This window comes from Clinocottus analis, unplaced genomic scaffold (genome assembly GCF_023055335.1).
Source record: "Clinocottus analis isolate CAN_PGR_092001 unplaced genomic scaffold, fCliAna1.0.p SCAF_1, whole genome shotgun sequence".
Lineage (NCBI taxonomy): Eukaryota > Metazoa > Chordata > Actinopteri > Perciformes > Cottidae > Clinocottus > Clinocottus analis.
Genome location: NW_027175820.1, coordinates 9440001 through 9465000, shown reverse-complemented (window position 1 = coordinate 9465000; position 25000 = coordinate 9440001). Strand labels below are relative to the sequence as shown.

At 42.7% G+C, this 25000-nt stretch overlaps 1 protein-coding gene across 4 annotated transcripts in view; it reads right to left on the bottom strand.

Annotated features, from left to right (window-relative positions):
• LOC137787243 (protein diaphanous homolog 3-like) overlaps positions 1-25000 on the bottom strand; it is a 155362-nt gene that overhangs the window by 28076 nt on the left and 102286 nt on the right. For 3 of the 4 annotated variants that reach the window (XM_068579599.1, XM_068579581.1, XM_068579589.1), the window contains 2 exons: positions 20296-20391; positions 19641-19703 (listed from right to left, as the gene is read on the bottom strand). In XM_068579599.1, the coding sequence (XP_068435700.1) occupies positions 19641-19703; positions 20296-20391 (159 nt within the window). The remainder of the gene's footprint in view (positions 1-19640; positions 19704-20295; positions 20392-25000) is intronic. The other variant, XM_068579607.1, reaches the window with a different exon arrangement.

Sequence of the window (25000 nt, the reverse complement as noted above, 5' to 3'; positions counted from 1 at the left end):
GCAATATGATCCGATTAAATGATCACCAACGTTTGGTAATCCAAGATCTAAATGACATTCAAGCTCATCTCCACCAATTGATAAATGGACAGCTTGAAGAGGATGAATTATCATTTGACTTTGCTGTCTGGCTATTCTCTGGAATGGACACAGACACACACACGTCCACCACAGGCTACTCATAATCACTAACAAACCTTTGGACACTTTCCATATGGGAGGAGCGTGCTGCATAGACGGATGATTTCACGACGTGAAACGGACTTGTGCTGTCCCCCACGTCTCTGTATTGTGTCTCTCTGTGTCGCTGCCAGCCACCCGACACGTCTCCACCCCATTGAGCTTAATGGGTGATGGACTTCTTCCACAAGATCCTTGACACCAAAGAGCAGACTCGAACTCTGCTCTTTGGTGTCCAATGACTGTGTCGAGCCTACTAGGCCAGCACTAGTCAACCACTGTTTGTAGCAGGGTGGGATACTTCTGTGTTTGTTCTCCCATGCACACACACGTATATAGTCAGTTCAAACAAGAGAAAGAAAAAGACACACACACGCGCGCATGCACATGCACGCGCGCGGCCTTGTGTCCAGACAGCCCGTCCTGTGCCAAATGTTTAATGAACATCAGCTGGCAGACTATCATGAGCAAACTCTGGCCCACACCACTGTTTGATGATTAGCTACAACCCACGGGAATACACACTCACAAACACACACTTTGAGTCAATGGCTGTATAGAAACGAGACAGCCATACAGTATATGCAGAGCTAATAATGGCTGTATTCCCAAAACACATGGGTGAATAAAAGACACTAGTCCATTTGTCTGTCGCTTTGATTTCCTCTGTAGAAGTAACCGTGTTTCTCTTTCTCGTAATTGTTGTTTCTTGTTTTGTTTTTTTCCTGACCCTGACATTTTCAAATCTCTTCTTATGTTTTCTTACTTTCTTCCTAAGACGATGTCTGCAGTCTTCCTCCATTGTCATTATTTTTCTTGAGACAGGCAGCTAGTAGTCAACTGTGACAGACAAACAAAGAGGCTTTATTATTCAGCAAAGAGACACTATTCTATTCCGCTGTAAGCAACAGTAACAGGAAGAAGGGAATACTAATAGGGATGAGTTGCACAAGCATCTGCTTGACGACCTCGTGACCACCAAAGTCATTAGGATTTATACTCGGTCATCATGGATATGTGTTCCACATTTAAAGAGGCAGACCGACCTGCTATATTGCGATCTCTGGAGCCATACTGCGAACACGTCTTACATGATCTAAATATAAGCAAATATATCAAATGTGTGCTACAAAGCACCTAAGATGAATAAGAAAATGTGCTTTTTTTAACAAAAAGAAGCTGGGGTTGCTGGGATTTGTTATGTACCCTGTGAAAATGGTTGCCGATGCCAAACTTCGGCCCAATAGCTCACAAAATGATTCTGCCTTAAAAAGTTAAGAGCCTAAATCCTGCGCTAACCTCAAAACCGACAGAGTTACAACAATAACAGTTCAGCTCGTGAGCTAACAGCTACCCATGAGCACAAACGTGGATGAATCATATTTATGAGCGAGACAAAAATGTGTTTCACAGGCCCTCAATCACAAGACTCCCTCACCAAGCAGATCAATGCTGTCTCACCCACATTGATCATTCAGTGATTGTGCCATAACAGAGGCTCTGCTATACTGTAACTCTCACAACACATACAGTTTTTCTTCTTTTTTAAACACTCGTCCTGCTGATGAAGCTCAAAAGACCTGAAAAGACTTGTACACAAATAAACATAGCAGGGAACTCCCTGGTGGAAGCAGGTACACATGCAGTAGGAGAGATGTGCTTGATGTTGCATCAGTTTGCAAAAGAAATTAAAGCAAGATGTGTGTGAAAAATTCAGATGAGATCATAACCTGTGCCGTGTGAAAGTATAGTTCCCATTGCTACTGCACGGTTTTCATTTATTCATTTTCAATCATGCATTAGAGCAGCCTATTGGAGACACTTTGATAAAAACTAAATTAGAATTTTTAACAGTGTGTCTGCGGTATGAATTATGTCAGCGTGGTTTCAAAATAAAAATAAAATAATGGAGAAAGACAAAGTGCCAAACCACACGACAAACCCCATTATTTTCATGTGTTACATAAACAGATAAGTAAATGATGAAATACACTGCAAAATATATTGAATCCAGGCTTGGAGTTTTTTTGTCTTGATTTATACTTGTGCTTGGCAGCGACGTATGTATTCAAAACTATGTAAAGCCTCCCTGGTATTATAGCACAAGAGTCTTGGGAGGAAATGTGGTTAACAACTAGTGAAAATAAAGACTTGAGAAGGTTGCCAGCTGGGAAGAACAGATATTGCATGAGATAGGATTTACGTGGTTGGAGAGTCTGCCTGTGTTAGGTAGGTAAACCGCAGCAGCAGGATGCCCTGAGTTATTCAGCTTAGACAGAGCGCTGAGGAGCTCCTTGTGTTTCTGATTAGCATTATAATAGATTTATATTAACCAGTGTTTTCATTAGCAAAAAAAAAAAACAGGACAGAAGTAAAGCCTTAACTTAATTTGGGCGTTCTAATGCTTCCATTATTGACAATTATTTTCATCTTCTCTATTTACATCTTTAACATCCCCCCCTCCCTTGTATAGATTCAGCATTCCTTCTTTCTCACTCTTGTTGCACGCACGCACGCACACACACGCACACACGCACACACACACACACCTATTATCTGAAAAATTCAGCTCAGCGTCTGTTCTTTTAAGAGGAAAAAAAAACAACTCTATACGAGCGAGAGAAAAATATCTGGGCTTAGCGTGAGGGATCAAGTTAGTTCGTCTTGAGAGTGAAACCACCGATGGCCACTCAATAACACAGAAAAAGGCACATCTTCTTGACATCTATCTCAGACTTTGAAGGTGAAAGAATCGCTGATAAAAACACATTTAGTCAGAGAGCTATTGATATCTTGGTTGGAGGTGTATCGCCCCCATATGAAAAGAATGTAAATGTGAGCGATCAATAACGACTTAATTAAATGTCGCACACTTTCAAATCTCAGTTTGTGCTTTAAAATCTCACGTTTTTTAATGACTCGCGAATGTGGATAAAGACACTACAATGACTAACTTAGATGAGCGTAAAAGAACAATTGATCGTAAGACACATGGATGGAAATCAGAGTCATAAAGTCAAGCAGATGCACATTTCAGGAGAAAGAGTTACCTTTAAATCTTCCTGAGTTACAGCACACGTTTGTGTTTCCGTAAAAGTAAACCTGTTAAATGATAATTGTAATCTTAATATGGCAGCAGTCAGGCACCCTGTGCTACGGGTGCGGTCCTTTCAGGGACACACATCATACGGAACAGGGACTCTTAGATACCTGCCACATTAATCACTTTGCGCACGAGAGCTAAGCATTTGAGACGGACGGTGAACTAATCAGTGGTGTGATCAAGCAATTACATACCGTGGTTTCTATCTTAAAACCGCTGGAACCGCACGTTTACCTCGCAATAATTCCCTGCTCAATAAACAAGATTAAACTAAACCACTTGTCTTGTGCACTTTTCTGGAACTGAAGCTAAAACCTGACCAGCATATAATCATGATATTTAAGGCAGTTTTTCTTCATGGCATATAAAAGAGATGTTCCTCTTTCATGTATGATAGATGCAATAGTATGGCAGATATTTCTCTCCGACACTCTCTTTCTATTTAATGAGCTCTTGTGAGAGGCATCAGGCTCACACATTGTTACTCTGACCATGTGCACGCAGAGACTATCGACATATAGCGAATTCTAGTAAACATAGATAGAAAATTTAAATTAACAAAAAATAGCATACAGTGTATGTAATAATGTATGCAATATATGTACATACTGTTATGCTAAAGCATAAATGACGTGTCAGAGGTCCTTGCTGTACACTGGAGACACACATTTAATGAGGTGTGTGATGCTTTTCTTGAATACCAAATGAATAAGAAAGGTAATAGTAAAAATAATTGTTTACCTCTCAAATGTGATCATCTAAATAGGACATTGCAGAAGATAAAGTGCAAGGCAGCAACGAGAAATACAAAGAGTACAGCACATTTGGAGGTGTTGCTTCAAGTAGACGTTGCTGAATTGAGGCTTCTACGGCAGTGTTCTCCTAAAGAAGTACGGCAACATGGACAATCAACGGTGACAGAACCAGTAATTGTTGACGGGAAGCAAGAGGAGTAACAGGGAATTAAAAAAAGGTGAAAGCCATTATCCAATTAATCTGCCCTCAGAGGACATTCTCCATTGCTGGCTGGGAAGAGAGGGGGCTGAGCAAATCTGCACAGTAGTAACATACTGTCAAATGGTATTTTCTGCGTCAATATTCTTGCACATTAAGTAAGTGCCTTTTATGTCTCGGCTGTTTATTCTGGAATCAAGAATATGTCATGAACAGGAAAACAGCACTTACACAAGACATTCTCTCCCCAATATGGAGGAGTTAACAGCACGTACACGCTCAAGGCCACGACACAGTTCTTTTCAAATCAAAGAGCGCTTCACATACGAGGTGCTGTAAAACTTGAGCGCATTCGGCACGCAACACAAATGGAACCGTAGTCGCACATACGTATGCAACATAGAGCAAATATGGTCCGTTTCTGATCCTATGTGGCATGTCGGAAATTCTTTCATAGGTATTGACCAGATTAATGCTTTTAGAAACAGTAAGACAGGCCCATTTAAAAGGCTTAAAGTATGTTTTAGAAACAGCCAAAGGAATTGTCATACTAACAAAAGACTGATGCTTGTTTTCTCCATAGATGCTGCACAACAGCACATGCTGTCAATTAATGTTGGATATTTACTGTAAAGAAATTATTTCAACTGCCAGTAGGTCACCACCATTTTTGAAATAAAAGATCAGACGGATAGACATCTGTACGTCGTAGAATCAAACGTTTTTATTTCTTCCTCACAACCCAGTCGACAGCCCTTTCGCGGTTCACGGAGCTTCCACGGCTCAGGTTACTTGCCGCTGTTATCCTGTGCAAGCTTCACTGAGGCGGCCGAGAGCAAATGACACCGACCTCACCCGCATGTTTTCTTTGCATTTGACAAAGCAGCCTCACAAATTAGCCCTCATCAGGAAAAAAAACAGCGAGACCTCATCATAAACTAACAGCGGGGTGTGGTGAATTAGGAAGGAAGAGAAGAAGTAAATCGTTGTCTCCCAATGCGATGCACAGATGTTTGTAAATTACAGATAATTGATCTTCCTTGCAAACCCTCAGATAATCAGCACAGTTCAGTTGCTTTACATCAGGGGCAGTAATACAACATGTTTTTTAAAAGTAAAAGCTATACCGTGTGTATACCGAACTGTGAATTCTACTCATCGCAGCATTTGAGAGGAACAAGAGCAGCCGCACGGACGGCAACAAGGCCCTGTTCTCTCATAAGGGCTTCTGTCGACAGGGTGATACCTTGAAGGTTTTGTGTCACTTCCCGTCTGGTTCAGCTTCTGTGCTACTGTACGCTACCATCTCCATGACAACCACAATGGCCCTGGGTTTGGGGAACCGGTGATCCAGTAAGCTTTGCACTGACAGTGGCGGTTGAAGAGAGGCTTTGATTGATAAGCAAAGCTGCCTACCTCAGGCTCTACTTGGCTCTGACAGGGACAAAACAGCAGTCTGCTGCGCCTGCCACTGACATTTGTTATAAATCATCTGCAATTTCATCAGTTCAGAGTGAGAGACAGAGAAAGCCACGGAGAGAGAGGGGGAAGACAGTGACCAAAAAAAGAGAAACGGACACCTGTCTCCTAGCATTGTTTATTCCATTTGTTTTTACTTTGAGCTCCCTGTCTTTGTCCCTTCCCTTCTCCTTTTCAATTTCCGTTTTGGCCTTCCTTCATGCCATCCCAGAAACACCTTGCAGCTATCTATGCAATAAGGAACCATATCGCAACGTATAAGGTTAGGACAGCTTTACTCAGAAATAAGTGTAACTCGCCTTGAAGGGTCAGTTCACACAAATTACAAAAAGACATTTTTCCACTTACGCCTTTGTGATATCTAGCCATGCATGGAGGCTCACACACACACACACACACACACACACACACACACACACACACACACATATATATATCTGCCTGTGACGTTGCCGCTGCCACACCAATAAAATGAGCGAGAAGTGAATTTCATCGGGCTTAAGGGAACCGACCCTGTGACCTTTCACAGGTAAGATTACGGCGGGAAAATAAGTATATTTCTGTTGAATGAGAGCTGGCAAAGACGTACTAACATGTGCGTGTTAAATTAGTTGAGGCTCTAAAACAACCTTTCACTCAAACTTTCCTGGCCAGCCACGGTTTATCCGGCTATGACAAATCAGTGGGATCATTTTCCCATCCCACACATTCCGGCAATTTACAGTAAATGTGTACAGGTCAGGTACAAATAATCGAGTCAAATAATCCTTGATCCCGATATTTTAAAATACGTTTCACACCAAAGAAATTGAACAGGAGTAGAACGGACACCGTTTTTCCGTGGCACGTAAAAATGTCTGCCGCTCTGACCACCCTGCTCGTTGATTTGGATGAGGATGTTCATTCCACTTCTTTTCTACTTGTATGGTTTGCGTTTACAGGCACAACACCTGTCTTGTTGTATAACATACATGAGACTAAATCTGGGAGGGGAGGCCAATGAGTAAGCCCGAAGGACACAGATGGAAAAGCTGAACTAGAAACTGCTAAAGTTGATAGATAAATAAAAAGGCAACGCAAGACAGTAAACAAACAATGCAAAGGCTTCCTGGACATCACAATTCTCTCATAAACCTACTTCCTACACGTCCAAACAAACTATTTATAAAACTCCCAGGACACGTTTCCCCCCTTCAAATTGTATCTTTTAATTTCTTCATGGTCAGGTTTTAATCTGCAACTTTGTGTCATTTAGAAATATGCCACTTTTCACCTTTTCACCAATATTGTAAATTGTATAGTCTCAGATTGTTATCTGATCTGCACTGTACAGTGTGATCACTCCATGATGTTAAGAGCAATACTGTCATGGCTCTGTCTCTTCCCTGTGTCTCCTGTGTCCCCTGTCTGTTCTCTGTACGTGTGTGTGTGTTGTGTGTGTGTGTGTGTGTGTGTGTGTGTGTGTGTGTGTGTGTGTGTGTGTGTGTGTGTGTTGTGGGCGCTTACAACTCTAACACCTGTCTGCGATCTTGGTCATCAATCCATCCTGTCAAATACCCCGTCTTCTCTCTCACCTGGGTCAGATCATTTCGCCAGTTCAGTGCCGACATTGTGACTCTGGACCGCTCTAAGTCCTTTCAACGACTTAACAGTATTCTTGTGTTTTATCTTGTACTGACCCCTGCTCTGTGTTCAGGATTCCCATGCCTGCACTTCCCTTAGCCACCACCGCTCACGCCGCCTCACCGCTCTACCTGCATTCATCTCCTGTCCTACAAATCACCAGTGTTCCTTGAATAAAAACCCATTCCTACTCTTACTCTTCCGCATCCATGTCCGTTCTTGGGTCCTGCTTGAATAACTTGTAACAAATACAGTGGTTTGCGAATGATACAATTGAATAGCATGGATGAGGCTAAAAGCTATGCTATGGAGGGATAAAATCTCAAATCTATATTAATGTTGCCCATCCTCCAACTAGACAAAGCAACACAGTCATTGTTGAAAGGGTTCCATCAAGAGATAGACTACATACACAACCAGTCTCCAGGCAGATGCACCTCAACTTGTTTTTTTCATCTCAACACCCGCCTCACGCGCTCCCCCGTCTCCGTATCTTCGGTGTCTATCAACTCACATCTGACGCTGCATCAGAGGTGAGTTGGTCTGTACTCATCGTTTGCTGATATTTATTTATCCCTGTTTGGATCTTCAAAGTGGATCATTTAAGCCTACTAAAGCGGATGTCAACTCCTTTACCCCGAATGCTTCAAAATCTCAGGAGCTGGTACAAAACAAAAGATAATGACATGCACCTAATGAAAAAAAAAAGAAAGACATAAGATCCAAACCAGTCATCAGCAGAGCCGGTGAGAACTGTCAATGTGTGAAGTTGAATTTGCACATGAACATCTTAGAGATTTAGCGTTAAGTGTTTCATTATTTGAATCCACCACACTTCCAGGAGGAGATCAGAGACTTTTTTTTCTCTTCCACTGATCTATTTTGGTGCCCATCATTCTCCCCTCTAAGACCTGAGACAGATAATTATCCAAGGCTACATTTAGTCATTTCTCTCTGAGCAAGATGTTTTTATACGTGACACAACAGAGTGACAAGCTGGAAGGACGATAGCAATTAGCTAGAAAAAGTCATCAAGCCATCAAGAACAGTTTCCATTCTCACAGGATATGGCATTTAGAAGAAAGGGCCCTCATTTTCAGAGTCGTAACCGCGACAATGTTCTCCATTCGAACTTAAACACACCCGCAGTTCATTTATCCAGCCTATCTCCGCGTGGCTATTTTTCACAGACACCCAGTGCCTATTCTTTGCATGTTTCATGACACGATATGGGCTCATCTTTTAGTTCTGGTCGTCTCTCTCACGTACAGAGGCAACGCATAATCACTCACCTCCCTGATAAATCATGTCCCCTCCGCTGTAGCCCAAACACCTTACATTGTCAGAGCTCAGGCTCGGCGGAGAGCCGGATGGATGATTTACAGGCAACCGGCCTCCTCTCTCTAAAACCTTCCTTGGTGGATAAGCCTTGTTCATTAACCCTCTCACATGTCTGAGCCATGCAAGCTGGACAGTCTTACACTTTGTCTATGAAGTAAAAGGGGGACAATAGGGAGAGATGTTATCCAAGGGGTCACTTCTATCTTCTTAAAGCTTTCCACTGTAGTATCGTCTAAGTCGCCAAGCTGCGAAGCCAAGGCTTACTCCTGTGGGCCTCTTGCAAGAGCTTCCTGCTCTGTCCTTTTCTACTTTAAAGATAAATACATAATTAGAAAACAGAGAGGGGCTCCTTTTAAATTAAAGTGCAACTGTAATCTTGAAATTAATGATTCTAAAAAGGTTTTACAGTAGGTGTAAAGCAGTGAAGCAACATTTCTACACGAGAATGATGTCCGGTATTGCTATAGAGTGGACTCCAGTATAAATTATGTTCACTGCAGGACTTCGCCGTCTAGGTAGATGCCACGTGGACAACTGTTATTTTCACCTATATGAGATAGTCGGAAAAACACAAGACTATATTCTAAAATGTTCAACAGCTTGTCCTAAAAGGTACTATATGAAATAATGTGGACATAATAACGTGGCTATTATTATTTGAAAGGCAGTATAAAATCAATAAATCCATAGGAGGTTACAAGCACACGCATACCTGAATTGGTGTCAAGTGCTCCAATCAGCTCCCGAGTGCTTACTGCATGTAGTGTGACTTCTCCTCTGATCAGAGAGCACTTAAACATGCTAAATGTGCCCTCCCCTGCATGAGAAATGTCTGCATCTATTTCAGCACACATCTGCTGTGCTCCAGTCTTTGTGCTTCAATGGGAAGAATGTCGCGGTAAGAAATGACGGAGAAAAATTAGTGTATATGTATATATATATATATATAAATAAATGTTTTTGGACTATAAAAGACACACGATTTGACAAATGTTACAGGTGACATTTAAATAGTATGCAGGCATTGGAAGTACACCTTTAATACTGATTGATTCTCCCTTTGATTTGGGAGTTTTGGAATACTTCTACACTAAAGCTCATCTCGCACACTTATTGTATTGTGCAGTCAGGCGGCCCACACACCTCAATGCTTCCAATGTCTTATTTCTTTGGCATGTGTCACCGTCATTTAAAGAGGACGAGTCCCACCAGTAATTCAATTCAATAATAATTGATGTTGGCGTATGTGCTTTAGCAGAAAAGCAAAACTGTACTTAATGTATTCACTTATCATCCAAACCAAAGGATATATTAAAAATTACCAAATAACATGGGGCAATAATAAAGTGGGAAACTGGCCAGGTATCCATGATGTCTTTATTTGCGCTTTTGAAGAAAATTAAATGACTTAGCGCTGGCTCCTTCTTTGTGTATAACAACGGCAGAAATGGCATTATGAGCAGAACTCAAAGTGAGAGTAATGAGGTACATAAAACAATAAAGCCAATTCAGCCAGCTACATCCCAACATCCCTGTTCGGCTCACCCTGTGTTTTTCTGCCAGTATCAGACATTTTTAAACTGGAGAAGCAAATGAGCAATTTTCTATTATTTCAGCTTGCAAATGTGAGATACGTTGTATCAAAACAAACGTTGTATAGAAATGTGTTTGGCTGGAGATGTTACTGCATGCTGAATAGAATGTGCAAGTGTGTGTGCCTGTGTGGACGAACCCAGAACTATCCGTGAAATACATTTAGAGATCCTCTTTCCTCTTTGTCTGACATTGTAATTACCATTCAAACCAGCCAGGCTAATTACCTCCCCGTTTAGAAAAGTAATCAGGTCTGTACACAAATCAAGACTAGCCGTAGTAGCCTCGGCCTGGCAACCAAAAGCAATAATCAGGTCTACTGGGCTAATGGTTATTATATTTTCCATTTATTCAAAACTTGCATTAAGATTTAAAGTGATCAATTATTCTATCATTTAGTTTTCTAAAGATTATTGTTTAAATCCCTAAATTATTCATTATATTCTGTCAGTCAATTTTCCTGTTGAATTTGTTACAGATTCTAACCTCTACTCCCACTGGGCTCTAATGCGATTCATTAATTAAGCTTAATTAATATGGCTTGTTTACAAAATGTGTTTTTACTGTCCCAAACAAATGTTACTTCATTAGTAACAGCGGATGGAAATTACTGGTGAAAAGATGAAGTCCTGTGAAGCTCAGAGCCAGACATTATTGACACAGAAGCTTTGGAATCAAACCAATGCTTTAAAGAGGAAATGGGACATGGGAGTCTTCCAACAACAGGCACAGCCACGTTACGATCAAACCAAATCAAAAAATGTGTGAGCTGTAATTTGCTTATATTTGTTGATGCAAGTTACAGGCTAATGTAAGATTTCAACTATTTCGTAATCATTTTTAACTATGAAGTCAACCTATGCTACTCCACTTTGGGTCAAGGGTTCTTTTAGAGCCAACATTCTGCATTCTTTGTCAAAAAATAAAGCGCTAAACACCCGGCCTCTTTATAGCCAGCATTACGACAGACGTCAGATCTCATTGTAACAATGATACAACCCTTGAAAGAAATAAGCAATGCCAAATTTACAGAAAGATAACTTTACAACCTTGAGGTCAGCCATCCAACATGGAAATCCACAGTGTGGCATCAAATTTTAAGAAAGTAAAACAAACAAACAGCAGATCTACGACAGTAAAAGTAAAAAAAACTGCTGTTTTAGTAAATTATACGCTTGCCTATATAAGGAAAGTCAACGCTCTGACCAGCAATGTATATTTTCAGAGAAGTACCTTGATGAAACAGAAACGTGGAGGATGACAAACAAAAAATAGCCTCGTTATACAGCACTGCATGAGCAACAGCAAGCATTTTTAAACAAGATTTTTGTCCATGCCCTTTGCTAGCCAGTAGCCATTTCCATGCCTTTACTGCCCAGTATCTCCTTTATTGTAATGCTAAACAGTGAGTTTTGACATTCAGGAGGGCCCTGCCAAAGGACAGGCGGGTGGACGCAGTAGAGAAGAGAAGGCCTTAATGGCTTCAACTGGAATGGAAAGCATCTGCTCGTCTCCACAGGCTGGAGGAGAGGGAAATGTCAAGTATGGTTATTACAGAGCAGGCAGTGGCTCCAGGAATTTTCACCTGAATGAAAAACTCTCTCGGACAATGCGCATGCACAAGCTACAGCTCCACACATTAATGCCTCAAAAGAACCCATATACACCAAGCAGCACATGTTGCAGGGATGTGACACACACATGTTTACGAGCACAAACAAAACAAATACATGTGTGCAGTCAACGCGTTAGCTCAGTACCAACGCCAGTTTTCTCTAGCTCGCTTGGAAAAATATCCTCAATTTAAAAAAAACTTGACTTAAGGTAAAACTACCCTCTCCTGAATGGCAGGGCTAATCACGAGCTTGTGAAGTGTTCATTCAACTGTACAAAGTCCCAGAGTGAGGTTTATTCCACAAGATCACTTGAGTTTGTTTGCTAATTTGTACCCCCGAGGATGCTAATCAAAGCTAGGCCAGAGACACAAACATGGCCCTGTGGCTCCCGGCTGAGCGAGTGTCTGCAAAAGAACACATGCCTGTTTGTGTGTGTGTGTGTGTGTACAGTCAAACATGTGAATGAGTGAGTGCATGGACATAAGAGGGTGGTACTGTATAATAGCAGATCAGCAAAGCTTGAGTCTCACTCTCCAAGGGGCATCCGGCATCAAACAGATCCTGCAGCCTGAGGGATGGCCTTCCCGCTCTGTCAGCGTGCAAACTTCTTTCACTGCACTCAGAGCTTCTGGATCAGCTGGGAGACACATAGCAGGTGAAGTGGCGGCAGACATGACAGCCAGGGAGAGAAACGGAGGGATGAGGCAGTTTGGAAGAATGCAATAAGTGGCCCTGGGAATAATCAATGACAGGAGCCTCGGTGTTTGCTTCTCTTTCTGTGCGCGTATGGTGCACTGGAGAACGATACCTGGATATGGGGCTGTTTACAGATGGGATACCGCAGGAAGGTGAGAGGAATTTTAAAGCACAAATCATTCCCTTTTATCACTCCTACATAAAGTCGCCGCTTTACCGCAGAGTCAAGGCGGCTTAGTGGGCAACCATAGCAACACATGCTATCGGAGATGTGTCTCTTTCTGCCAGGGCCCATGGCGTGACCAGTCGCTAATGTTCGCCTGAAGCACAAAACCAGACAGACAGCCAACTGAAAAAGAAAAGCAAATAAAGCAACACAAATGTTTTTTTGAGATGAAAGCACAACTGCGAGGTGAGTGAAGAAGTGATGCAATAGCACTAGCAACAGTCTTTCACCAAAGGTATTACCACCGAGGCAGAACTCAAGCACCTACCTTTGCAGAGGGCAGAGATATAAAGGGAAGATGGTACTCATTTCCCTCATGCAACAACAGAAGTTCATATAATCATCTCCCTCGCTCTTTCACTCTCTGGCGGCCGCGTGATATGGCTGCTGGCATTGGCAAATGTGGGAGGACCAGGAATGTGTGTGGCTGGGTGATAAGGCTGCTGTAAAATTTAATTAGCACAAAGCCATGGTGAGAATGACTTCATTTCTCACTGCATTATTAACTAGAGTACTGTGTAAGAGCCTAGTCTCAATCAATGTACATAACCGGTTCATGAGAAAAGAGGGCTGGAAGAAGGGAGACAAAAAAAGAAGAGAAAAAAAAAAACAGCGGGCGAGACGGGGAGAAAACAATGACACAGTAGACCTATAAAACCTGAGGTGTGTAGCTAAACTAAACCCCGAATAAATCTCCAAGCTCTTTACCCGCAGGCTTTTCTGCCTCCGTTCCCTACACACAAAGTGTGTATTGAGGCAGGCAGAAGGCGAGACAGTATGCACGTGGAGAGAAAAGACGAGGAGGATCTCAGACGCCGGCTGAATAGGAATCCCACATTAGCGGCTTCACTTACTGTTTGGGGCCTTAGCTGGTGTGAATGGGCTGATTAGGGTCCTTGGCTCAACATGCTGAACACCAGTTTCCATTTCACGATCCACAGCCTTTATTACAGCCCAGCTTCCTCATAATCCAGCTAAAAGTGGATAGCGGAGGAGCCTGATCGGCTTAGGACTTGGCTAAAAAACCTGGGATGTACAGCGGAGCGACATTGAGCAGAGTGCAGAGGTGTTCGTTATCATATGTTTTCTATTAGGACCGAGTGGGCACAGCCGAGCTCAGGTGGCTGTGTGTGTGTTTGTGCATGCTGCTCTCATCCATCACGCTGACCTCCACAACCAGTCAAGTGAATATACGGCACACCATTTTACTTTCTCATCCTCTTACGTTTTGAACTGGCCACAGATACCGGAGATTAGTACAGTTTTACGAATAAGGCTACATTTGCTAAAGGAGTGTTAAGCCTGCCTCACTTTTGCTAACGCAGTCATTAATAGTTTCAGCACAACTTGATATGGATGTGCATCACAATTTAACACGTTTCAGTGGGAAAAGGCCTCAGAATCAGGGAAGCAGGACTTCCATAACAGCACAAGTGGGAGACATTAAAATTATCTACATCCAGGCCTCCAAGGCACTAGCTCAAGTAAACAGTATTACAATCACGTTGAATGATATATACCTTATGGAAAACCACAATCTATAATCAAAGGTGAAAAACATACTTCATGCTAATTACTACACATGGGGCACATGGTAGAGTGCCCCATGATAACATGGTTATCCTTTAAAAAAAAGAAAGAAAAATTGCCGCTCGTTCAATTGCCAGATCAGGAGAAAATAAAATCTGGGACAATTACTCTCCAACTACTTGAGAAAAGCTGCTAAGTGGACAACAGACACTGTTTTGTACTGGGTAGTTTCCACGCGTGACTAAGTGTAACTGTGAAAGAGTACAGCATGGCATTCAATAAAAAGAAAGTATTGTTCTCAGGGAATCTATAATAGGTAGAAACAAAAACTAAAACAACTTTCCTTTTCTGTTCTCTACCTCCCTCAAAATCTATGCCACAAGTCTCACTGCACATGGTGGACCTAATTACACGAGCCACTCTGTTAAGGTGACCTCTTGTTCCATCTGTTCAATGCATGTGTGCACAGGCTCAAGCATGCGCACACAGACGCGCACACAGACACACACACACACACACACACACACACACACACGCACACACACACACACACACACGCACACACACACACACACACACACGCACACAAACACCAAGTGCAGCACCTTCAGAAAGACAGACAAAGGCAGGTCAAGGTACACTTCCCCATCTGGATATGCCTTTGTCTACAAGAGCCGTTAAACATCTCGTCCACCAATCAAGTGTGGCGATAAGAGACACCCTCGGATTCCAAGTGGCCAGAGGATTGTGGACATGAATACATAGAGCATCATACCTGTTCAGGTGTTTGATACAGCTAAATGCCCCGACACAGGAGTGGCCTTTGACCTTCAACCTGCGTATCATTAAAACGCAGGGTTCGAGATGGTAATTTCGATGCATGTATGCATGAGCAATTATGTGCAAAAGTGGGAGAGTGAGCACTTGGTGTTCAGGAACAGAAGTTCTTCCGCAATAATCTGTCACTTTAATGAAAAACGCACCCAACGTATGTGAGGTGTGGATGATATATTACGACCAAATGCAGATAAATCAGCGACTTCTACGGTTACGTTTTTGAAACAATGACGTGTGGCATCAATTCAAATAGATCTTTGGAGGAGAGCGTCTGTACTCTCCTTTCTGTCTTGGGTTCACTGGAATGATTTAATAACCCCTTCTTTCTTTTTTGCTTATGTCATGTCTGGGGGAGAGCAGCAAGGCTAAAGGGAAGAGATAAAGTGGAGACAAAACAAAGTCAAAAAGTAGAGTTGACTGAGCGAACTTTGGAAGGATTCCTCCCATAATTGACATTGATACGAACGGACTGAAATGTGAAAGAGGAATGGGAAGGCACACATGCAATCTTGCAGGATGCAGTTGCCTGCAGTAGAATCCACATATCACAGTCTATAAGAGGCCCAATCAAAAAAAAAAAGAGGCAAGCATCAAACAGCAGATTCCACTAGAGGTATCGCAGCCCCAGGAAGCAAGAGTGACTGAATCTCAGAGCTAGTTTTTCACAAATGTCTCACATGTGAGTGAGCACAAAACACACAGGAGGCAAAAATCTTCCTTTTTCATCTACTTTTTTTTTTTTTTTAACTTTCATTTCAACTTCACTCTCTCCCCGGTTTTGTCTAAAGGATTTCGTGCTGCACAACTTCTGAAAGAGATCGTGGGTTGAGTCGCAAATTAAGCCTATTAAGGGCCGATCACACAGGATGCGACTTTTTAAAGCACAGCCGCTAAAAAAACGCCTTGACAAAAACGCCTTGACAAAAACGCCTTGACAAAAACGCGCTAGTTGTTTAAAAATAAAAATGCGCCGGGCGTTTTTTTTAAAGGCCGAGTGTGACAGTGATGAGCGCAGCGCAGCGTGCTTAAAAGTTGAGAATATTTAACTTTTAAACACGCTGAAAAAATGCTAGAAAAACACGCCGCACAGCGTTTAAAAAGCGCGCATAAAAGGCACGCCGTACAATAGGGAATCAATGGTTTTGCTAGCGACGCATTTTTTAGAGTCACGTCTGGTGTGATCAGCCCCTTAGTCATCTCTTACTCTCATTCAAAGTCTGCACTGAATAGATGCCCACATAAACCAAAGATCCAACATTACACAGAGCATATATCCAGCATATAAACTGGCCATGAAGTTGACTTGACAACCACATCAGCAAGAAACATCTCCAATAACTAGAGACTTGCTTTCATGGTCAAAACCTTAATGCTTTGAAGTGCAAGTAAGGAGACATAACTCCTGTTTCCATTTGGTAAACGGGTTCACCGACTGTGTGAAATGACCTTTGTATAAATTTCAAGCTCTAGCTTAGAGCTTTATCACACATGATAATTGTTAGGTCGGGTTTCACTAAAGACATTCGGAAGTAATTGCTCCTAAAGACAGAAACATTTACTCCCTCATAGATCGTGTTCCTTGCCACACATAATGGATCATCACTCCACAAGAAAGTCCTTGTAGCGCACACATACATACACACCTGATCTGGCGGGTTCAACACATTGCGGCTCTTGCTCTCTGTCAAACCACGAAATAAAAGTTATGCGATTCCCCTCAACGTGTGATGAGGGCTTGCTGGGAAGACTGAAATGACCAGACATTGCCCGGAGAGATGTTTTCAGAAGGACACAGTTAAAAAGCTGCGGCTGCCTTATAGATTCAATTTGCAGATTCAAGTCTCTTACACCTGTGTGGCTAACCACCATCGATCCATCATTCTGTGGAGCGCAATCCAATTTAGAGTGTCGAAGAGCCCCAGAGCCCTGCAGCCTTATCCTAACCCAGGCCACAGCCAGCGCAAAGCCTGCTTACCTTGATCCCCTGAAGTCTGCAGGTGTGTCTGTGTATTTTTATGTGGAGGTGTGGATGTGTGCGTAGGCAGACCGCAGACCGAGCTAAACACCGTAGCTGCTGGCTCATGTTAAAAGTGCGCTGAGCCAATTTAGAGGTGAGGGAGGAGAGTAGATGAGAGACAGAGAAAGTGGGCACAAATGCTGGGAACACAGGCCAGGTCCCTTACCTTTGTTATTATTATTTTTTTTTATCATTTACTACTTACAGTAAACTCAAGAGTACAACAAGAAGAGAACAGGAAGAAAGAAGAGGAAAACAACACTGGGGAAATACTTTGAATGTAATCTCTATTGTGCATCCATCACACTCACCATAACTACGAATCACGGCAGACATACTCATACTCCTCCTTGTGATGGGGATCTATCTCATTTGTTTCACTAAAAAAACCTTAGGAACCATAACCACTGCGGGAAAAGTCCCTGGTGCACTTGAGCCTCCTTTGGCTTGATGGCAGCATGCATGTTCGGACTCACCATGTCCAACCTCTCCCCATCACCACAAATTACAGTATCTTCTGGCACAGATGTTTCTGTTTTAATTCTCTTTGCTGCTCCACTGGAGTGGAGCAACACCCCTGAGATCAATTATTAAAGGGTATTTAAAACTGTGGGAAAAGGAGGTGGTTGGATGGCTTGAAAGTGAACGTAGTTGTTTAAGTGCTCGTGCCGCTGACTCAACTTCATCACCTCCCAACTAAACAGGGAGCATCCTGTGGATTTCACTCACCCCAGCTACTAAACCCAGGGCAATTAAGGTCTGGATCTCCCTGAGAGAGAAGGAGATGGTGGAGAAGGGGTGCGGCAGAAAAAACTGAGAGACTCCATACCAATAACAGGCAATTATGATCCGGGGGGGCCATTGTCAGGCCATGAGAGTATAGAGGAAGACAGCGGGGATATGGGATGGTAGGCAAATGAGGAGGAGTGTTATTTAGGAGGCAGATGGCAGAGAGGGGGAAATTAAGATGAATGGGCACTGAGAGGGCTGAGCTGGGGCTGGGCAAACGAAAAGTAATTAGCTGTGTTTGCTCTGGGAGGCTGGCAGTGAGTATGATGCCGGCAGTGACAGGCTGGAGTCTTGAGCTAAATTAGTCAACAAGGCCATGTCTGAAGCTGCCAGCAGGGGGCAGCTCGCCCAGCAACTATCCACGACCTGAGTACCTGTACAGCACACCATGCAGCCTTTTTTTTTTTTTTTAACAACATGGACACCGAGCAGTCTTTCCCTAATGAACTCAAATTATTTTTGACCAAAAAAAAAAACAATACCTCACCTTCACAGAATCTCTCTCTTTCTTGAACACACAGCCTCTGAGTCCAATTCCCCCCCTCCGCCTCAAATGATTTCTCCCAAACCCATTGGCTCGTTCATACCACCTTACACCATTTCTCTCCATTTCTTATGTTACAGCCACCTCTATCTGTCTCTTTCCTCCCACCCTGTATAGCTCCCTCCCCCTCATCCCTTTCCAATCTAATTTCAGATAAGTCGTAGCAGAACAACAGAGCAGGGCCCTTTATCATTGCCATCAATGTTGTGGGTGGACTGATCGTGAATTATTTTATTCATGCGTGCCTGTACCAGCCCACTGGGATTCCAATTACAAGTAATAAGTGGTAATAGGGTTACGGCGTAATTTTTTTTAAGTGCCTCAGTGATGATTGTAAAAAACATTTGACAAGAGAAGAAAGCTGTTGTTCATTTTTTTTGCCACAGCCAAATCACAATATCTGTTTACAGCTATGAATGTTATGGGGCAATTTGATTCGGTATAATTAGTATCCCGTCCAGTCTTCACTCCCAGGAAGTCATACAGTTCGACACATGTTGCTAATTATAAATGATGAACATTGACATGATGCTGAAAGCTCAACATTACAAGTGGCTCGCATCCAATTTGTAGTCTGTATGTATTTTTGATCGTGGCGCAGATGCCTCACCACCGCCAGAATAATCAGTACATCGGTCAGAGGTGAGAAACTCAAGATGAAAAAATGGTATGCAAGGACACTTGACTTATACACTTGTGAAGAGACATTTGTAACTTACTTCACCATGTTTTTTAAATGAGAAAGATGTGCCTTTAAAAGCATCAAGTTGAACCTAAAGTGTTGCAGTTACTGAACAATTTAGGAACCTTATCAAACTGAGAGCAGTCCACACACTGCTTTCAACCGTGCTTCTCTCACAGTCTGCACACAGCGCTGCCTCAAACTGTATCAGAAAAGGCCTTTTACACTTTCAGAAGGCACACAAGGTCACAAAAATGAAGAAGAAAAAGGACAACGGAAACAGTCACTGAAAGCAGGACGCATGCACTGCAGAGGCGAAGTTGCAAAACATGCAAGAGTTTTTTAAGACGGCCTTTATGAGATCACATGAAAGACAGAGCTGAGCATGCTCGAGGCTTTAGCTTCGCAAGCTTTTAATTATTTGCTTTACCATGGTTAACAGGCCTGAGAACCTGGCGGAAGGAGCTGGGGCTGATGCTCTTCTGCTGGTTATCTGTGGAGGGCAGGGGACATTTAATGCCAACACATCTTACTGCACTAAGAGGGGTCAAAAAAGATCATGAGGAGGCATTCATGAGCTGAAGAATGGCTGTGAAGAGAAGGCCATTAACAGAAAATACTGTGTCTAAGGGCAACACTCTCAATTGCCCCCTGAAGTCTAATGGACTGTCTGTTCAAAACATGTTCAGATGCCGACTTGGATTTTGGATTTAAGACTGCCGGAAAATAAATAACTGGTTGTTGATTTACTGAGATCCAAACATCAGACAGTCGTAGTAACGTCGTCAGGCTGGAGATTCTCTGGCATTTTGCTGCTAGCAAGCATGTGTGCAAACAACAAACGAGTGATTTTTGCAAAGAACTGAGAATGTGTGGAGCCAAGGCTGGATAACACCATGATGCATTCAATTCATTCAGCTTTTAAAGAAAGAAAAATATGCATCCATTTGGCAAGTTGGGACTTACGCTAACTGTGATTTTTAAAGATCTGACTTGAATCAGAACATTGCCCACAAGTACAATATGGACAGCAGGTTTTATGTGACAATCTTTGTGTTGGTGAAGAGAAAGGATAAGAGACTCACCTCTGGGTCTTGGCGCTCTCTTCCTGCGGTCTCTGAATGCAGCTCCTGACTGTAGGGCTTCCAGCAAACTATCCATCACACCGGTCTCGTCATTCTCTGAAAAACCAGAGAAGAAATAAAAATGAAGGGGTGTTGAAAGACAGAGGAGAGATACAAAAAAAAAAAATATAGAAGTGCTGCCTCGCTGTTATGTTGTCGTTCACATCAACTCCGTCCAAAATGTCATCATTTTATCCAGTGACCTTGACCGTTGACCTCCAAAATCTAATCAGTGTATTCTTGAGTTAAGGTAACCTAAAGTAAATTACCTGGCTGTCTATCAAGCTCCGATGCTGCGTTTCAGCACCCGGACATGCACACGCGCACACACACACACGCACACGCACACGCACACGCACACACACACACAATAATGAATGTTGATACATAATGAAAGATTTGGAATTACTATTCCTTATTTTGTGTGCTATTTGGGACAGAAAAGATGAATTTGAAAAGCAATCTGGATGTTGATTGCCATGGCAATGGTTAAAAATAGGACGATTTTAGGGTTAAACCAATGCAGCCAGGAGTCACATATACAGGGACAAACGGTGCCAAGCTAGAATGTAACAGTCAAACCTGTCAACATATTATATTTACTGTCCAATACTCTCAACAGAAAATATCAAGTTCTTGCTTTGTTGCAGCGGGGGAACCACAAGACAGCAGATATAATGGAAAAAGGGAAAAGCTTTGAAGATATGACATTTAAATCATGCCTTGTGTTGGTGAGGCTAAAAATCTGGGCCCCGACACCTGAGGCATAATGATGGACCTAGCTAGTGTTGTAAAAACAGCCTCCAGTGGAAGGGAAGGAAAAAGGATAACGGGTATATGGGAATGCTGGGGGAGAACACACCCTGTCAATACAAAGTGATGCTGCGATTGTCATGCAAATGTAAGTGCGAGTGTGTGGGGTTTTTCCTTTCAATGCGGCTTCCGTGTTGCCAATAACATTAGAAGTATTTGTCAACCGCCATGCACATGTGAAGGGATGTTTTCCACTAAACTTCACATTTCCACTACCGACACCCTGGTAGAATAGATACCCGCACACTTAAATCTATGCAGAGAACACTGTATTTTTAGCTTTAAAGCAGAGCACACAGGGTTCAGCTGGATCGGCAGGTGTAGAAACAAACAAATCATATCCCAATTACTGTATGCAGTGCATCTGTGCACACCCTGGTGGTAGAGGCTCTGTCTCCTGTTAACAGCTGTAACGTGCTGAATGTAGAACTGAGAGGTTTACAAGTGGATGCCACAAAAAATGCTAAAAAAATTGTTTATGATTAAACAATCAAGAGCTAGTTTATATCAGCTTTTCCAGCCATTTTTCAAGATTATTGTAACTGTTCTGAAAAAGGGAAACTGAAATGAGCCAAAATCTGAGTGAAGAGAAGCAGATGAAACTTGAACTATACATACAGCGTCAGCAATATTCCGACACCTGCTGACATGATGTGCACCTTTGTTATTTTGCGGTACTTTTCTTGAGAACTAGGCCCTGACTTTCCTACACTAACGGAATCAAGAGCTCTGCTCTGAATTTCTAGTTTGCTGTCACCAACTGAGCTTCATGTCTCGTGCTGCTCTACAGAACAAAGGCTCCTGCCAACTTCAGGCAGTCCTTTCACTGTGACATGCAATCTGAGGCCAGTATTCATAATCACAATTTTGCCTCCACATTTAGTAAAACAGAAATATCAATTACTTTTATATTAATTACAATTGTGTTTTATGCTCAGATAGAATTGAATACTGTGTGCCGTATTAAGCATGCATACTACTGATTCATTAGTATGAAGTGCAAGAAAAGTTGTAACAACTTCATTAGCTTCATCGAGGCCAAGCTGTGACTGCTGGCTCCCCCCACTGATTTATTTAGTGAATAGTTTGAGTCAAGTCTGATTAAGTTTGTGTGCGTTTGTGCTGTTTTCTTAGGAGAAAAATGAGTGGGCGAGGGGATATACAGTGAAAAAGCTCAAATTAAAATATTTGAATACAATAATACCAACTATGAGAATGATAGAAGACATTTATATAACACGTTTTGGTCAAGGGCTCTTTATCCATTTGTTAATTCTTACTTTACACTAAGCTCCGTCCATAGTATGACCTATTGAAGAGGGTAACGGTTGGTTCGCGAGTCATATGACACTGTTACGTGTTAATGCATCATCCTAATTAAAATTGTATTTAAATTGATAGCTATATCCACAATGACATATAAATCATGCCCAAAAAAAGAGAAAAACAAGAGTACATGTAGCCCAGTAAAGGGCATATTAAAAAATATATTTTTGATGGAGGGCCAAAGCTTCTCTAATAGCCCCCTTATGCTAACCCTTAATGAGGATATTTCATGAAGCTGTAAAAATAAATAATTGGTTTGGGGATTTTTTTTTTTTTTTTTTTTGTTGAATGAAATCAAAAAACCCTCATTTGAGAAGATGTTTTAGTGGTCTCCAGTTTTAAATATTAACAGACGCCAATAGCGTTGGTCTATTTCAAAAGGCATGAATGAGGACTGGGACTGCAGGCAGCGATCAACCTCTGAAGCTCGTCACCTCGTCAGAAGCCTACAAGCTCTTCTCCTCATCTCCTTCAAACGGAGACTCTTTCACGAGCCGTTAACTACAAACACTACAGTCGCACTGTACCATGGGGCCTGCAAACTGAAATTTTCATCTTCTTTCATGCGCACAGCACCATGCGGCACCATGGTGGGATTTCTGCAGACCTACAAAAACTGTCAATCAGCTCCACAGTACATGGTCCCGTTTGCAGCAAACCCACTGAAGCTCCTGTATTGAGGGCAGACGGTCCCTGGGGCGGTGGGCTGTGGTTGTGCCCAAACCCCACAACGAGCTGTGACTACAAGCGCGCACGCACACGCACACACACCAACACACACACACACACCCACACACACACACACACACACACAGTATCATGGCCCACTTCCTCTAGTGTATGTGTGCATCTGTTGTGCTTTTCATCTGCAACAGTTGTGTTCCTCCTCTGGCTGATGTGTGCCCAGTTCTTCATCATTACACAGAGCAGAGAGGCAACACGAATCTCTGCACGACACCAACGCTCCTCGACGTCCAAATTTGCCTCCACTGCTGTGGCAATTTATCACAGGCAGCAAGCTTTCCGCTTCCGACAACACACACGCACAATGACATACGCAAAAATGCAGATGGCACACAGAAAGCACGCAAAAAAAGGGAGCAGATCAGTCAATCGCAACCAACAGTTTGCGCCTTAACGTATAGAACTTCGTTTGACTCCAAGCCACAAGTACATTAAACATTTGTGTGCCACGGGAGGCAAAGGAAAAAGAAACCCACTCAGATCTCTCGCCTCAGGAATATACGAAAACAGTCCAATTTTAAACATCAATCAGGCCCAACTCCGACAGGCTGAGAAGGAAAAACTCTTTATAGTATGGAGACAAGATGTGCTTTAAATCAAACTCTGAGAAATCACAAACATATTTATATAGTCACGTTCACATGCTCACAAACTTAGAAAGAGATCATAGACATGTCACATGGATACACCAATGGAGGAACACATGGCAGAGGAATATTATTCTGGCTGGTAGCTGTGAAATGGGTTTGAAACAGTCATTCAGCTCGTGAAAGGTGGTGTTGAAGAGAACGTGGCTCGAGAACAAAGACTACCGAGAGGAACGGGACAGTGAAGAGTGGTATCCCAGATTTGGCGGCAGAGCCACTGATTGGTGCTTTGATGTTCACAATTCGCCTGCCGTACTCTATTCCGCTGCATCTGGGTTCAGAGCTCTCATGGCAGGTGTGCGATGTGCACACAGGCTTTTTGCTTTACATTTTGCGGGGGAAAAAAACGTATAGACTCTCACAAACCAATCCAGGCCTTACTGATGTCATTATCTTTGTCATTCCGACTCTACGGTGAGGTCCAAGTCCAATCTATTTAATAGTGCGGGACAGCAGGATGTGGGCCAAATGAGCTCTAATGTGGTGTGTCTAGCTTGACTGCCCCACTTCGCCGAAGCAGCGGGTGTACAAATGTGGGTGTAATTGTAAGGTCAACAAAAAGAAGAAAACAAAAAGGTGTTTACTCTGCAACAAAACAAAAGAGTAAACTCTGTGAGAAGAATTGAAACAAAGCTTAACCTCCACCTGTGGGGGAAGGCTGTAGTTATCCCCCTGTCTGTAGTGAAACTTCAGCCATCTATTTAATCAGAGCCTGCTCAGACTGGGGGTTTTCCATTGTCTGGACATGAAGCCTGCGAGTATGTGTCAATGTCTCGGCTCTATTCAAGCCCGGACTGATGCTTCCCCGCCACTTTACTCAACAGAGTGCCGCACTTATCATCAGGACAATGGCCCGGTTGTAGCAGTGTGCAGCAGAGGTGGGCCGGAGCAAGGCAAGAAATAGGGTCAATTGGACTGGGATGGAAATGCTTACAAAAGAAAATGACATGCCTGAGTACAACAAATTCAGGCTGACCACCTTGTTTGCGAGGACACTTAAAAGACAAATGGTGCGATAAGGCCTGTCAGCCCTCTCTCTCTATTGAATACCCTGTGTTCCACTTTACTGACACGGTGAGCAGCCAAACCATTCACTGCATGATGAATAGAGATGTATAAATGACAACCACGCATCA